We start from the raw sequence: 15,600 nt of genomic DNA, 5'->3' as shown, positions 1-15,600 counted from the left end.
GCATCTGTTAGGAGAAACATTAAAGCTGAATGCAACAGGAATGGGTTACTTAAGATGCATGGTAAAACTAGAGATAGGCTCAAGAATGAATAGGTGATGAATGGAAGTGGACTGAAAACAAAAAATGGCCACTGCAGGAAATAATGCATTTCAGGATGGTTTGGTCATATAGAACTATGAACAATATTTCAAAAGAAAGGTATGATGAAAGAGTATGCTGGATGGAATTGTTGAGATCCTAAAAATAGAAAGATGAGAAATTTAAAGAAAAGGCAGTGTGTGCATTATGGAAGTTGCCCAATTTAATCTACAATCCTGTATTTTCAACACACATCAGCACACTCTATGGAGAAAATGGAGCCAAAACATAGTTCTATCTTTGCATTCTCTCCAGTTAACATTTGGTGAGAAACTAATTTGTTCATTTTCTTTTGAATGCATCTGAAACAGCTCTTTATCTTCTTAGTATCCATTGCCTATCACCATTATTTTGAGTTGCCTGTGTATTCTCTACTATATGCTCCATTGGGGCATTCAGACTCTTCAGAAGCTTTTTGCTTTTGACCTTCCTACTGTCATAGTTCCAGGTGAACTTTTAATCCTAAATGAGAAAATCATTCTCTTTCATTTTCATGTCCAAAGTATTCCCTCACACTAAACACCAGAGGGCCAAATGGCTTCTACCAAAAGTCTCAGCAGGAGATAAAAAAACCCCATCTTTCCCCAAAATTATTTCAATTAGTCTGTGTAGAAGGAAGCACAGTACGGATTACTCACTGCCTTTCATCCACATAGGGTTTCATGTGTCCCTCATCAGAAACGGACAATCAAGATAGAACTTTCCTTGAGAAGCATTCCAGAATAACATCTGGAAAGGATGGCTTTGCCCTTTCCATGCAGATTGATTGGCATATAGAAACAATAAATGGCTCTGTCCACTAACTGAAAACCTTGGAAGGGGCCAGAATCCTTTCTGCATTGGTGCGGGTCTTGACAGGTGTCAGCATGCTGTGAAACAGCAGGTCACTTACTCTACTTATTACATAAAAATGTATATTTATTCTTTTTTTCTGATAATAACAATATCTTAAACTGTGTTGTAAGGTCTTTAAAAAACATAAAATCACAAAAATTAAAGTGTCTTCTATTCAATAACAAGAAAATCCTTCCTTCCTTCGTTTTTGCTTTTAAATCTGCCAGATAAGAATAATGGTCTAACATGATATGTTACTTCCAGAATAGAAACATGGTCTATAACTGGCTTGATGAAATACAGTGCTCTTCACTATGAGAGTTGGCCCAGTACAATGAAACCTCCATACTAAAAACTAAAATAACATGTTGAAAAACCAAGGGATTACAAGACATTCTTAATATAGAACCCCTTCAAGTCTCATTATAGTGTGTGTGTGTGTGTGTCTGTCTCTCTCTCTATATATATATATAAAAGCTTACTAAAGTGCATCTTTTAAGACTTGACTAATGAAAGAGCATTTGCAAATATACTTCACACAAGATATATAATAATTGTTAAATCAGAATGTACATTTTCAAAAACTAATGTTTAAATTTTGATTCACTAAAGAATAAAAGGTGTCAGTTACAAGAGTGTTCACATCATTCTTCAGAATTATAGTGTCTTGGATGATCTTGTTGCTTGCCAATCTTTAGATTTGAAATACAGTAAAGAAATGTAGTTCAAACACAGCTGCCGCTCTCTGACGGTCATAGGCCATAAAATTATGCTTAGATTTTGGGAAGCTTTGGAGCACTGACAACAGGATTGGACTCCTGCAAGTATCTCCTTCCTGCATTCTTGTAGTCATAAGTACAGGTATGAGTCTCTGCATAGCGATGAGTTGCACAGAAGTTGTTTCCACATCTGAAGCAGAAAATGAAGGATTAGACATTGTTTTTTGACTTACACAAAATATCAATTGAAAAAGTTAAAAAAAAATTACAAAAGCACATTCAAAAACAAGACAATAATAAAAAAGAGCAATTCAGACTGTATGAGCATGTATGTAATATATGATTGTAAGAAGAACATTTTAACATTTCAAACACTCATATTCAGTATTTCTATCCAGAACATATAATCTACTAGGAAAAAAACGTTTATAGAGCTAATAGGGACCACATTTCAATAAATTATCTTCCACTGTAAGTTTTTTCAAATCTTCGTTCTGTTACTTTCTCACCCAAGCAATTCTCCACTTTTTAAATATACTAAACCAAAGGAAATTATTATTTTAATTTTCCAGTGTTTGAGACAACTCTGGCAGCTATGAGAAACTGTAAACAGAGATTTTTAATATTGTATAATCTATTTTACCCTCAAAATGAGATTTACAAAATGCATGCATTGTTCAAATCTTCATTGAGTAATCTCATCTTCATTTAAGCGGCCTTTGTTATGTTGGAAAACTGGAGCAAGGAGCATGAAGCTTTGATGGAGCTTTTTTTATCAATGAAGATCATGAAACGGTATTTACTACTTTGAACCTTTTCCCACTGAAACTCAAAAACCTGTTATTTTATTAGGGCCAAACTGAACTTCTGTTTGTGAGGATTATGAGCCTCAAGTTTCTGAACAGCCTAAATGAGGCATGACATTTCCAGATGAAAATGGTTTTAAGAAATGATTGGCAGATTTATAGCCATATTATTGCAATCTATGTTTTGTCAAACAAAGGGAAAGACCATGTTTACAAATCTTTCTCTTGTCCTTGAACAAAATGACCTGCTGTTCCAGAAAGTCTCCACTCCACTAAGTTAGGTTTTTAAAAAGCTATTGGGATCTTCATTAAGAGAGGGTAAAACCCAGACTGATTCTGTAATAAATTACAACCCAGTTTTGATCATATATAAACCCAGAGACAGAACACAAATCTGGTACCTTTCAAAGTGTAATGGAGTTTTTAGTTGTGTCTAGAAGAAAAGAGGAACTTAAATAAACGGTCACTAAAACCCGAGTTAATAATTCTAAGACGACAATGCTGCTAACAAAATGGGGGGAAAACTGATGTTCCACCCTACCTAGGGATCCTGAAGGCACAATTCAGTAGCCCTATTAGAACACCAATCTAATGCAGGAACCAGGCTGTCCCCACCAAGAGCATCAGTGGGGCATTAAACCTCTCCCCATCTTCTTCTGCATGAAGAACTGTGATCCATGCAGAGGGAGGCAGAGAGCAACTGCTTCTTGTCTTGTCCCACACTTTGGATTTCCTCAGCCTTTCCTGAGGAAACAATTGAAGCAGACTGGCCATTGTGTAGATGCTTCAGGAAGCGTGTTTTAGAAGGACAGCGCCGGAGTTGTCTTTGGCAACTCAGCTCATTTTCCTATTTGAAGAGCAAGGAACAGCCCAAACCAACTTTATGAAATGTTACTAACACAGTGCCTCACAACTATGATTCTGCTACAGCCAATCTGCACTAAGCCAAAGGGAAAAGAGCAGGATTAGAGCAGAACTGCTCCTTCAGCCAGCAACAATTTGGATATGCCTTTGTTGAAGCTATTAGGACTGGACAGGCAGCTTGGAGGGCTATATTAAGCCCACGGGGTTTCCTATCTTTGCTCTCTTGAAAAAGCTGTTTTCAAGATCAGTAATTGAAATCCAGCAGGTATTTATGAGCTCAAAAGTTGCTCACCGGCTTAAAAAAAACAGTATTCCAAGGGCAGAAGATATAAGTTCAACACATCCTTCATGAATCCTTTTACAGGAAAATGGAAATGGAAATAAAAACATTCCACAGAGACATCATTATTATTATTATTTTAAATTTTTGCCACCACCCATCTCCCCCCACAAGAGGAACTCTTATTATGAACTGGTAAATTCTTTTTTAAAGGGTAAATAAAAAAGCATTAAAAAACCAGGTACGTCCACCAGATAAAGTCATAAAACATCCTAGTAGGTATCTTACAAGAAGCTTCAGTGGTAGACCCTGTTGGTGGTTGGTTTAGGATTGAGAATCTAGATGGCAATTTTTGCCATTTTATTGCAAGGCACAGATCAAGACTCAATGGGTCCTTTAAACAACTAGGGAAATGGGGCAAGCTAATACAGATCAGCACAGTGTGGTAACACTTGCTAAGCTTGGAAAATTGCCACATAACCAAAACTTGGGGGAAAAAAATCCTACTGTAAACACAGAAACTGACAATGATAGAGAAGACAAATGGGGAAGCTTTGCTAAGATTAGTGGCAAGCAACTGCCTGCCTGCAGAAAAGATAGGATAGATGTCAGAGATACAATTCAGGGCTGCGAGGGAATAATATCCCGAAGCTTCTTATGCTGCTATGGGGGCAAAGCGGAAGACAGGGGTGCTTATAAAGGACAGAAGTATACCACCCACCCCAACTCCATCACAGTTATAAAAATGTCTGGAATGAAGCTGCATTCAATCCATTTGGGAGACTGCACAAAAACATGAAGAAGAAACAGTGGGGGGCATTTCATATTATCCATGAGTGCCCTATAGGTAGAAAGGAGGGCATAAGTCATAAAAATAAATAAAAACTTTATTAAATTATGCTAGCTTCAGAAATACATACTCAACTTTATTATTTATGTTAAAATTGAATGGTATTCTTTGTCCTAATACCGAATTATACAGTGTTGGACTAAAGTAGGGAGGGTTTTAATCCACGCTCAGTCACAGAAGGTCTCTGAGGGACTTTGGGACAATAATTTTTTCTCAATCTAGCCTACCTCACAGGGTGGTTGTTAAAAAAAATGGAAGGAGCCCTATGTATGCCATTGCCCTGAATGAAAGGCAGGATATAAACCTAATAAATTAAATAATATAGAATATAAATCCCATGACAGAAGCAATTCTCATTGCCCCTGAAGAACTGAGTGGGTGCAGTGCAACAACAAGCGGGCCGTGAGTCACAAATGTTAAGAAAACAATCTGCTAAAATTGTTGCCATTAATGTTTACACCCAAAAACTCTTAATTAAAAATGTTCTTCTATTCATTTTAATCTCCCATTTTGTTGTTCTTTTTCCAACATTTGATTAATTCAATGTATATGCTATCTTTCTATTCACACAACTGCTGCTGATTTCATCTCATTTGTTTGTGATAATAGTTCTATTTGGAAATAGTTATTACTTTAGAGGGAATAAATCCCATTCATAAAAAAAATACAGGACTTTTCTTGACATAAATTTAGCTCATGGAATTAGGAGAGAATATACTGTACCCTTGAATTATAGTCCTAAATTTAAGGTCACTTTCATAGTTAGATACAGACAATGAAAAAGAAAGGAAACCCTACTTCTCTTAACTTTTAAATAAGTATGCACATTTTACAGGTGGTGTTTCTTTTATTAGAATCTACTGGCTGAAAAGTTAAAGATTTGTCTTGGCAGCTTTATTTATCTCAATGCTTATTTAGCATTTATTCCCTTTCAACTACTTTGGAATCCCTTCCTGCTTCTTTGTTTTGCTTGGAAGATGGTAAATGTTTTTAAAATGCAAATTCAACCTACCTACATTCATAGCTAGTTGCTAATCCAGTTTTCTTTCCACATAGGAAGCAATGCTTTGCAATTTTCTTTTTAGGCTGAATAGAACAATTCACAGGTGGAAGATGAGTTGTATCACCTGCTTTCAAAAAAATAAAATAGTCATAATTATTTTGTACATTTGCTATGAAATAAATGATGCAAGGGAAAAGCAGCTGCCAGGAAAGACTAGTGAAAACAGTTACTTATGGATTTTTTTTTTTTTTTTTTTTTTACAAAATATGGCATAGTACTGGTTTTTCACAGGCAGCAGTAAATTTTTAGTTTAATTTTTTTTGCAACAGAATGTTAATGTACTATATTAAACAGTAGCCAAGTTATACTGCATATCTGTTGAAACCTGCTAATTAATACCTGTTAATTAAAACCTGATCATTTTTTAAAAACTTGCTAAATTATATGGTACTGATTATTCTTCTACATCAACATGGGTAATAGTATGGTACTATTTATCTATAGTACTGATGAGCTGATTCACAACCATCAACATCAACCACAACCGGACTGGCTAGCAAATCAATTGACCAATATTTAATTTTCTGTGAAAGTGAAACAGTGGCATCATCATCTATTTTTGTGCACTGCTCCTGGTATTTGAGAAATCACATTGTAACACTGTGGTTTACAATGGCTATCAGAACATCAAAGGAGTTCCTTTTCCAACTTCATTCAGTTGCTGCTAAATTAAGTAATAAAAAAGAGAAGTTGATGGAATATTCCTATTCATAAAGACAAAACAAAGATACAGATGGACATAAAATGGACAGGTAAGCTGCTGCTGCTTATGATTTGTATTGCTACATATGTAATTTCACCTGGCAGCTAGTACAATATTCTAAAAATTAAATTCATGCTTTACACATTCTATGAAAAAATCAGGATTGCTCGGACCTACTATGTGAAACAAAATTTACTGAACGTCTTGTTTTGAGGAGACACTGGCTGAACAAAGTTCCACATGGAGCTTTCTGCTTTACTCAATGGAAAGATGAAAGAATAAATGTTGGCATGCTACTTAAGTTGACAGAAATATTTGATGGACAATAAATCACAGTGATACTATACATTGTGAGAAGCTACTCTTCATCTGAATGTGGAGATAATGTACCTGCAGTTTTACATAATTAAAAACAATTAAAGTTATGATATTTACAGGTATTTTATTAAAAGTTTGTGAACCCTTTTGACTTTTCCGTATTTCTGCATAAATATGACCTAAAATGTGATCTGTTCTCCATACAAGTCCTAAAACTAGATAAAGTTTTAATTAAATAAATCAGTCAAAAACAGACTTGTTCATTTATTTATTGAGGAAAATGATCCAGAGTTATATATTTGTATGTAGCAAAAGTATGTGAACCTCTAGGATTATCAGTTCATTTAGAGTCAGGTGTTTATTGATAATCTATTGATAATAGATTATCAATGGGATGATAATCAGGTTGAGTGTAGAAGGTTCTGCCTTATTTAAAGAACAAGATTCAGGTTATTCACAACACAGGTATGTGGAAGTGTGTCATGGCTCAGAGGAGATTTCTGAGGACCTCCAAAAAAACAGTTGCTACTCAACAGGCTGGTAGAGGTTACAAAACTATTTCCAAACAGTCCAGGCAGTTGGTGTACAAATGCAGGCAATTCAGCACCACTGTTATCCTCCCAAGGGGTTGTTGACCAACAAGATCACACCGAGAGCAAGTTGTGTGATATTCCAGGAGGTCTCAAAGAACCCCAGGGTAATGTCTAAGGAGCTTAAGGCCTCTCATGCATTGGCAAATATCAGTGTTCATGAGATCACCATCAGGAGAACACTGAACAACAATGGTGTGCAACAATGGCAGGGTTGCAAAGAGAAAGCCACTGCTCTCCAAAAAGAACATTGCTGCCTGTCTACAATTTGCGAATGACCATGTGAATAAGCCAGAAGGCTCTTGGAAGAATGTTCTGTGGATGGATGAGACCAAAATATAACTTTTGGGCTTGACTGAAGAGTGTTGTGTTTGATGAAAGGCAAGCACTGCATTCCAGCATAAGAACCTTATCTAATCTGTGAAACATGGTGTAACATGGTTTGGGCCTGCTTTGCTGCCTCTGGACTAGGAAGGCTTGCTATCATTGATGGAACTATACATTCCATCACAGAACCAGCAAATTCTACAGGAAAATATCAGGGTATCTGTTTGTGAACTGACGCTCAAGAGAAAGCAGGTCATGCAACAAGACAATGACCAAAACACACAAGTGGTATGACTGGTTAAAGCAGAAGAAAGTTAATGTTTTGTAATGACCAAGGCAAAGTCATACGATAGATAGATAGATAGATAGATAGATAGATAGATAGATAGATAGATAGATAGATATAGATACAGATATATCATTTTGATTATAATAGTAAAATCTAAACTTAAATGAAGAAAAGAGAATAGAAAGAAGGATTAAATGTGCAAGGAAAAAGAAAAAAGAAAAAAAGAGAAAGGTAAGAATAAAGAGAAACGAAATATATAAAGAAGTGACTTCCAACCTTCGTCACAGCAAGTATAAACAAATTTGGTAACTCTTCACCCTCTGAAGTTACAAACTTTTACCTCTTCATCCCATATCCCATATCCCATCTCTTATCTATAAGCATCACTTTTCAGTCCTGGTGTCAGCAGAAAGTCCGTAAAGGGTAGCCAGAAGTAATAACATATCTTATTTTAACCTTGATCAAATAAACCAACTTTATATTTCTTCCTTTTACTTCTAACAGTCTTAATCTTTAGTTTGTTCAAATATTATTGTAGGATTTGAGTTCTTTTCATTTCTTCTTTGTCCCATCGCACAGAGTTCTTCAAGCTTTAACAAGCCTCTTTTGTAAATCCAGTAGGAAAATTTTTTCCAGGTCATCTCTTGGTTTTTCATTTGTATTTCCCTTTTAAACTTTAAAACATCAGCTAATTTCTTTTGTACATCCAGTGAAACATCCTTTTCTCAATCATTCTCCTGGCCTGTCAGTTGTAAATCCACTTTCGATACCAGCTCTATCTTGTCAGATAAAATTTGTTCTACATCGGGCATTTCTTCAATAACATTTTTTGGACACAGTCTATCCATAGAAGAGGACATCATTACTGACATTGTTGATATTGTGGCAACTATTTTCTGATTCCATTCTTCAAAAGTCTCCTTCAGTATTTTTATGTCATAACATTTTGCATCATCTTACAGGCCTGTGTATCTTTCCTCTACCTAAAATCTTTAGTCCCCTCTAGTGTCCAGTTTTTGAACTCATGAAATTATTTATCTATGCCAACACAGGATCTATTTCCCACGAGAAGTTGTTTGTACTTTATAATTAATTCCAAAATCTTATTCTAAAAGTTTCAATATTCCAATTTTATCTGGACCCTTTGTCCATTTATAACTTCCTAAGATCAAAATCTTATTTAGTTTTTTGCTATTTATTTCAGATTCTTTAAATTCATAAGCTTATGATTAAAATATTATTTCATTCAGGATTGAAGGCAGACTCACCCAGCATTTTCAGACCTGTCTCTAGTTGTTAATGAGCCATTTCTGAAAGTGATTAGAAAGTGAGATTTGTGAACTTAGTGTCTTTTAGAAGGCTCCACTGTGGTTGCAAGCAAGATGGCTAATCTCGTCTCCCAGCGCTCAAACCCATGAAAACCGCTGTCCTGCAGTCTCCTCATGAGGGGAAGCCATCTGGAGCACACGTGGGCAATCTCCCATCGTCTCCTTATCCGGAGAGGTTTTTAGGAACCAGTCTTAGGAACCACCAGTTCCTTGGTCTTTGCCGTGGTCGTTGGCTCCACTTTTGCAAAGCCATCTTCAGTTCGCCATACCTCCCCCAGAAGCCTGAATGACAAAGTCAAAGTCCTACGGAAATGTTGTGGAAGGCCTGAAACGTGTCATTCATGCAAGAAAGCCCACCAACATCCCTGAGCTGAAGCTGTTTTGTAAGGAGGAATGGGCTAAAATTCCTCCAAACCAATATGACGGAGTGCTCAACAGTTTTTGGAAATGTTTAGTTGCAGTCATTGCTGCCCGGGCGGGGGAGGGGGGCATACTAGTTACTGAAAGCAAAGGTTCACATACTTTTGCCACACACAAATATGTAGCTTTGGATCATTTTCCTCAAATGAATGAAAGAACAATGTTTTTGACTCGTTTGTTTAATTGGGTTCTCTTTATCTAGTTTTAGAACTTGTGTGGAGAACAGATTACATTTTAGGTTATATTTATGCAGAAATATTGAAAATTCAACAAGATTCACAAACTTTTAACCACCATTGTACTTTTGTTTATAGCACCCAAATCAAAACTTGTTATTTACTTTTAAGACTAAAAGAAGAAATAACATTAAGAACTGCTACTACTTAAATATATTTAATTTTATATTATTATTGTATTATCTTGTGCATATAATATATCTTTGACATAGAGAAACAAATTTTAACAGTATAAAGAGAAAAAGTTATTTGTTTTAGCCGATATATCTCTGAAAGCTCTGTAGTGTTTCAATGAACATCAGTGCATATTAACTGAATATAGCTTACACTTTGCTGCATTTGATATAGGTAAAGGTAAAGGTTTCCCTTGATGTAAAGTCCAGTCGTGTCCGACTCTAGGGGGCGGTGCTCATCTCTGTTTCTAAGCCATTAGAACCGACGTTGTCCGTAGACCCGTCCGTGGTCATGTGGCCGGCATGACGACACGGAACGCCGTTACCTTCCCGCCGAAGCGGGAATCTACTCACATTTGCATGTTTTCGAACTGCTAGGTGAGCAGGAGCTGGGACTAGCAACGGGAGCTCACCCTGTCGCGCGGATTCGAACCGCCGACCTTCCGATCGGCAAGCTCAGCAGCGCAGCAGTTTAACCCGCAGCGCCACCGCGTCCCCTTCATTTGATATACTCGCATTTGATATACTCCTATATTATAATAATGTTTATTTCTTAAAAGAGGGTACCTGAGACTCTAGTTCAAAAGCACAGTCTTTCTAGAAGTCTGATATGGCAGATGCCTGATGCCAACTGGAGAGGACTACTGACAGAAGCACCCAGATGCAAGAAAGGCAATTTAAAAAAATTGATCAAACAATCCATCAATATAGTAGTTATAGATACTATAGTTATAGTATCACTATAAACAGTGAACAAAGTGTTCAGATGAAATTTGGGGATTATATCAGAAGTATAGTGGCAAGCCAGATTACGAGATGTCACTAAGAGACGCTTTTAAAAATATGACCCAGAGGAAGAAAGAGCTGCTTGTTTTGGATACTCAGAGACATACACATGAATGTTTCTGGGCTCCAGGCCTCCAGCTTTTTTCCCAAGAGGGAGAGAAAATGGATTAGAAAGCCATTGCAAATACTTAAAAAAAAATTATATTGCTTTATTTTCTTAGTGTGCCTGGCATCTCACAGCATTCTAATTTATGCTTAAGTGTTTATAATGCATAAATATGCTTAAACTGGAAAAATGGATAAGGCACTGTATATAACATAATTTTCTTTGATTGGAATTATTATTGCTTTTCGCCACTAATTCATTTCTGCTTTACTATTTATTCTGATTTATTCATTTCAGGCAGTTACATTGCAATTGCTTCACTTACTGTGACCAAAATTATATTTCATTTATATAGTGTTTCCAATATTTTCTATGATATTACTAGTTTGCCTGATCCATTACGTTTCAAATTGATTTTTATTTTTTAGTGCAGAGTTAATTTAATGGTCATTCCCTACCAGCATATTGGGAAGGGTGGCTTCAAGAAACAACCAGGGGCTCAAAATAGCACATAATACAAAACTGCTTTGAAATAATTCAGTTTTAATGTACAGTAAGCCATACTGATGGACGTTGGTATACAAATCATGCACATTAATTTAAAAAAGTATAAAATAGGCAGAAGATGTTAACTACATATTTGGTCTAGGGAAATGAGTAAAAGCAACAGGTTTGAAAGGAAACATAATCAAACCAAATCTCATTAAGACTATATTTGAAGAAGTCACCAATTTGGCAATTATTCATATTACTATGTGAATAATGTAATACAAACTGTCCAGTGGACAATATACCATAAATTGTAGGCCCATGAGAACCAATATCGATTCACTTCAATGAAGAGATTTGGACCATACGTTGCTGAAGTGACGAGGCCACCTGATTCATGTCCTTGAATTGTTCAGGACCAAAGCTGCAGGAAAAAGCTGAGAAGACTAAGCACTGGGCAAAGTGCTTTCAGGAAGGGCTGCTTTGGGACTCCTCAGAGTCTTCAGTGAAGTGCACTCTGAGATGGCTCCAGGCTAGGTGCTGAAGGCAACTTCACAGCACTTCCTGAAGCTGTCCAGCCTGGAAGTACTCTGACCAGTGGTGTGGGAGAAGGGACCTCTCAACCTTTTCCCAGATAATTCCTTTGGCCCTTTTCTGCTGCTTCTGAAAGGAACTCTTCTACATTGGCTTCCCTTTTTATGAGTTGTCAAAGGCAAGTGACATGAAAGGAAACATGCATCCACACTGCTGGATTCTCCTAAATGCTCATCAGCTCACCATTTGTTGGGAGAGCCCAATGGCATAGAAAGATTCCTTGCACAAATGGTACCAGCCTGACCACTTCCAGTGGCATTGCTTGCCTTAGCAAGTGCAGCAGTGCTGTGAAGTTGCCTGTGAAGGCAATGGGGTGGGGGCCGTCTCTCACAGACCCTGGTGAAGGGCACTCCTCTCCGTCTTCTCCTAGAGTCTAAGCTCTATGGGAAAGCAGTTGGGGGACTGGTTGTATATTGTTTTATGAAGCAAATTCAAGGAAGTGTCTCAAAATGAAGCATAGGGTCCTTGACACCAATGAGGTTAAACAACCTCTGCAATATAAAAACTTTCTAGACAGGTAAAGCTGAGTGTAATGACTTTCTTACAAGATTGGAGAAAATCTACCTGAGACACCATCTCTCAGAAGCCAAACTGTGTTCTGTTACTATGTACTAGAGAGCAAATATAAAATAAATTGATAAAATGTCATATTGATTTTAAAACTGCTTTAAGAGTACCTGATTGCTTCTCCAAAGCAGTCTAATTGTGCTTTTCACACAGACTTCAAAAGGTGTCTTTAAAGCTTTATTTTGAGTTTTACAGTGATTTACCCTTAAATCATATATTGGCAGAGTGTTTTTTTGCATATAAATGGCTGATAAATACAGAATGTTATGGAAACTCACAACGTATGTAGCTATCCGTAAGCCAACCTGCACTCTTCCCCCCAATATGTGACCATTTAGTTTTTAAGAATATGCTTTAGCCACAGCTCAACTCTTCAGCTATCAGTTGGAAGCTGCAAAAAAACTGCCTATCGTCAAGAATGCAAAAGCTTTGCCTGATGAGGAAAACACACCCATCCCACCTTTTGTCTTGCCAGCAGCACATACTCCTCATCCAATATATGATTTTGCTGCAATCTTATACATCCAAAAACTATGTCTGTTGCCCACACATATCATAGCACCCCAAAACAAATACATTAGAAAACAGGAAGTTGAAAAGAACTCAGCAGACAAGAAAAGGAAATGAAAAAGACAGAGAAAACATAGTCAAACTCAGAAACCAAACTTAAAAGAGATGCATCTGCTATGGAGGGTGAGAAACTGAGGGGAATCCTTAGCAGTGACTCATGTAACACATGGGTACAGATGGAGAGGAATGGATTCCCATTCAAAATCTCAGCTCTAGAACATTCTGAATAGGTGCAGAACTGATAAACAATCTTTTATTGGTTTTATTGTACTTTATTTGTTTGATTGCTGTGAGCTGCCCAGAGTCAGCATACAAGTTTAATAATTTTATTATTATTACTATTATTATTATTATTTGTACTATCAATAGAGACCACAAATAAGAATATGCAGTAAACAACTGTGTTCCAATTACCTTCTGCTAGCAAAATCACTGCTAGCTAATTAAGGGTTGTTGTTTTTTTAAGATCCTGGGTTGTTCCCAGCACATTTAAAGTGCTGCTCCCTGTCCTACACTGCTTTGGACTAAATTATATGAAGAGCTATCTTGTATGATAATGCCATCTGATGACTTACTGGAATGTTTGCAATGGGTTCCTGTTCTTTTTATAAAACTTTCTCCTTGTAATACTTGGCTTGGAGACAATGTTCTTTTTCAGCACCAAGTAAATACAGTTTTATTATCCTAGAACTTCCAAATTATTTATTTGCTGTTTTCACTTTCACTTCACTAGTTTAATGTGAAAGTTGTTATGTTTTCTTGTTTTTAATAAGAATGCTTGACTAGCAGGCTGCTGTGCTTTGGAAAAAAAAACCCAGGACTCTTGGGGCAGCCACCTCTGTGAGAAAAGCTTCTTGGGGAGAGTCATGTTCCGTATACAGGTAAGTCCTTGAGTTACAACCATTCGTTCAGCAAATTACAGTGGTGCTGAACTAAGGGACTTATGTCCAGTCCTTGAAGTTCCGGCCATTGCAGTGCCCCCGCAGTCATGTGAACAAAATTTGGGCGCTTGGCAACCAGCTTACACTTATTAGTCATGTGATTGCCATTTGCAATCAATGGGGAAGCTGGCAGGGAAGGTCGCAAGTCAACCCTAACTGCCCAGAGTCCCCCATATGAGGGAGATGGGCAGTGATAAAAATATGATAAATAAATAAATAAAGTCAGTTGCGTAAGTCTCCCCTGCTTCCCCACCTTTCTTCACTTGCATGCACCCAGTGCTCTCCCTTCTGGGCCTTCCTACACTCACACACACGCATGTACCCCACACCCTCTTTCCCCAGACTCCCTGTGCTCGCACGCACCCCACGCCCTCCTTCCCCTTCCTGAGCTTGCACCACACTGCAGCATCCCCCCTCCCCCAACTTGCTCATGGCCTGCACTGGGCCTCCCTCACCTGCCTGCAGCATCCCCACTTACCTGGGACTCCTTCCACTTCCCACTTAAGACATCGATCAGGACTGTCTGGATTGCCATCCTAAGTGATGTGGTCACGTGACATTGTGCTTTATGACCGCACCACTTACCAATGGCAATCCTGATCCCAACTGCAGTCATAACTCAAGGACTACCTGTCTTACACTGCCTAGTTAGGGAAACTGTTTTTCAAGGACCACACTGAACAGTGGGAGCTGAAAGCCATGTCTCTGCACATTATGCACAGCAGCAACTAACTGAGGGAGTCTACACTTGCCCTTGCAGATATCTGACATCTTATAAATGTATGATTTACAGAAAAGTCTTATACAATGCTCCTTCCTGTGTTTGTTTAAATAGGACAGCATTATAAACAGCAAATGCTAGGAATTCCAAATTGACTACTTACCCATTCTTTTTCCTGAAGCCACAATATTTCCATTCAGTCCAACTCCAGGAGACTAAAATTTAAAAAGAAAAGGGTGGAAAGAGTAATGAACATAAACATAAGCAATAAGTAAATGAACTAGATTTTTTTAAATAAATAAATCTACAAAATAATAGACTAATACTGAATCTTAAATTTTTGGTTCCAAAACACTGAATTCTAATGGTAGAGAAAAAAGAAAAGAAAAGAAATGCAATTATATTCTCCAAACAGCTACACTATGCTAGTTCCTTGAAGCACAGCATCAGCATAATAGTCATTTATTCAAAACACGTTTATACAACTTATAAAGTTCATTGTATATGTATAATTGTATAATAATACAATCGTAAAATACAGAATGTAGTTGCCTAGAACAACATCCAACACTTTTTAGCATAATATGAAGAATTTTAAAAAATCCAATTTAACTTCAATATTAAATCAATTCCAGACTAACACTTATTATTAGATTCATATCCCACTTGTTTTTTTACAAGCTGCCTCCTATTTTCTCCACAACAACAGCTGGGTTAAGAGTCCTCTAGCCAGCTTCCATGCTAAGGGAGGACTAGAATTCAAAGCAGCCATCTGGATCTCTAGGGGGGAAGCTATTCCAAAGCACAGGTGTGACAACAGAGAAGGTCTGCTTCTGGGGCCCTCTAGATCAGAGCTGTCAAACCGCATATGGCCCCAAGTACTCCCA

At 37.3% G+C, this 15,600-nt stretch overlaps 1 protein-coding gene across 7 annotated transcripts in view; it reads right to left on the bottom strand.

Moving 5' to 3' along the window:
• Positions 1-1,033: 1,033 nt before the first annotated feature.
• The window catches only part of ZFAND4 (zinc finger AN1-type containing 4), a 65,399-nt gene continuing 50,832 nt past the window's right edge, over positions 1,034-15,600 (bottom strand). For 3 of the 7 annotated variants that reach the window (XM_063304629.1, XM_063304631.1, XM_063304636.1), the window contains 3 exons: positions 14,877-14,928; positions 5,509-5,622; positions 1,034-1,882 (listed from right to left, as the gene is read on the bottom strand). In XM_063304629.1, coding sequence (XP_063160699.1) covers positions 1,668-1,882; positions 5,509-5,622; positions 14,877-14,928 — 381 coding nt within the window. In that variant the 3' untranslated portion in view covers positions 1,034-1,667. Of the gene's footprint in view, positions 1,883-5,504; positions 5,623-14,876; positions 14,929-15,600 lie in introns of all 7 variants that reach the window. The other 4 variants (XM_063304633.1, XM_063304634.1, XM_063304632.1 and 1 more) reach the window with 4 other exon arrangements.

Source organism: Candoia aspera, chromosome 5 (assembly GCF_035149785.1).
Source record: "Candoia aspera isolate rCanAsp1 chromosome 5, rCanAsp1.hap2, whole genome shotgun sequence".
In the NCBI taxonomy this organism is placed as follows: Eukaryota; Metazoa; Chordata; class Lepidosauria; order Squamata; family Boidae; genus Candoia; species Candoia aspera.
Note: the sequence above shows the minus strand (reverse complement) of the source record. Positions and strands in the feature narration are given on the sequence as shown.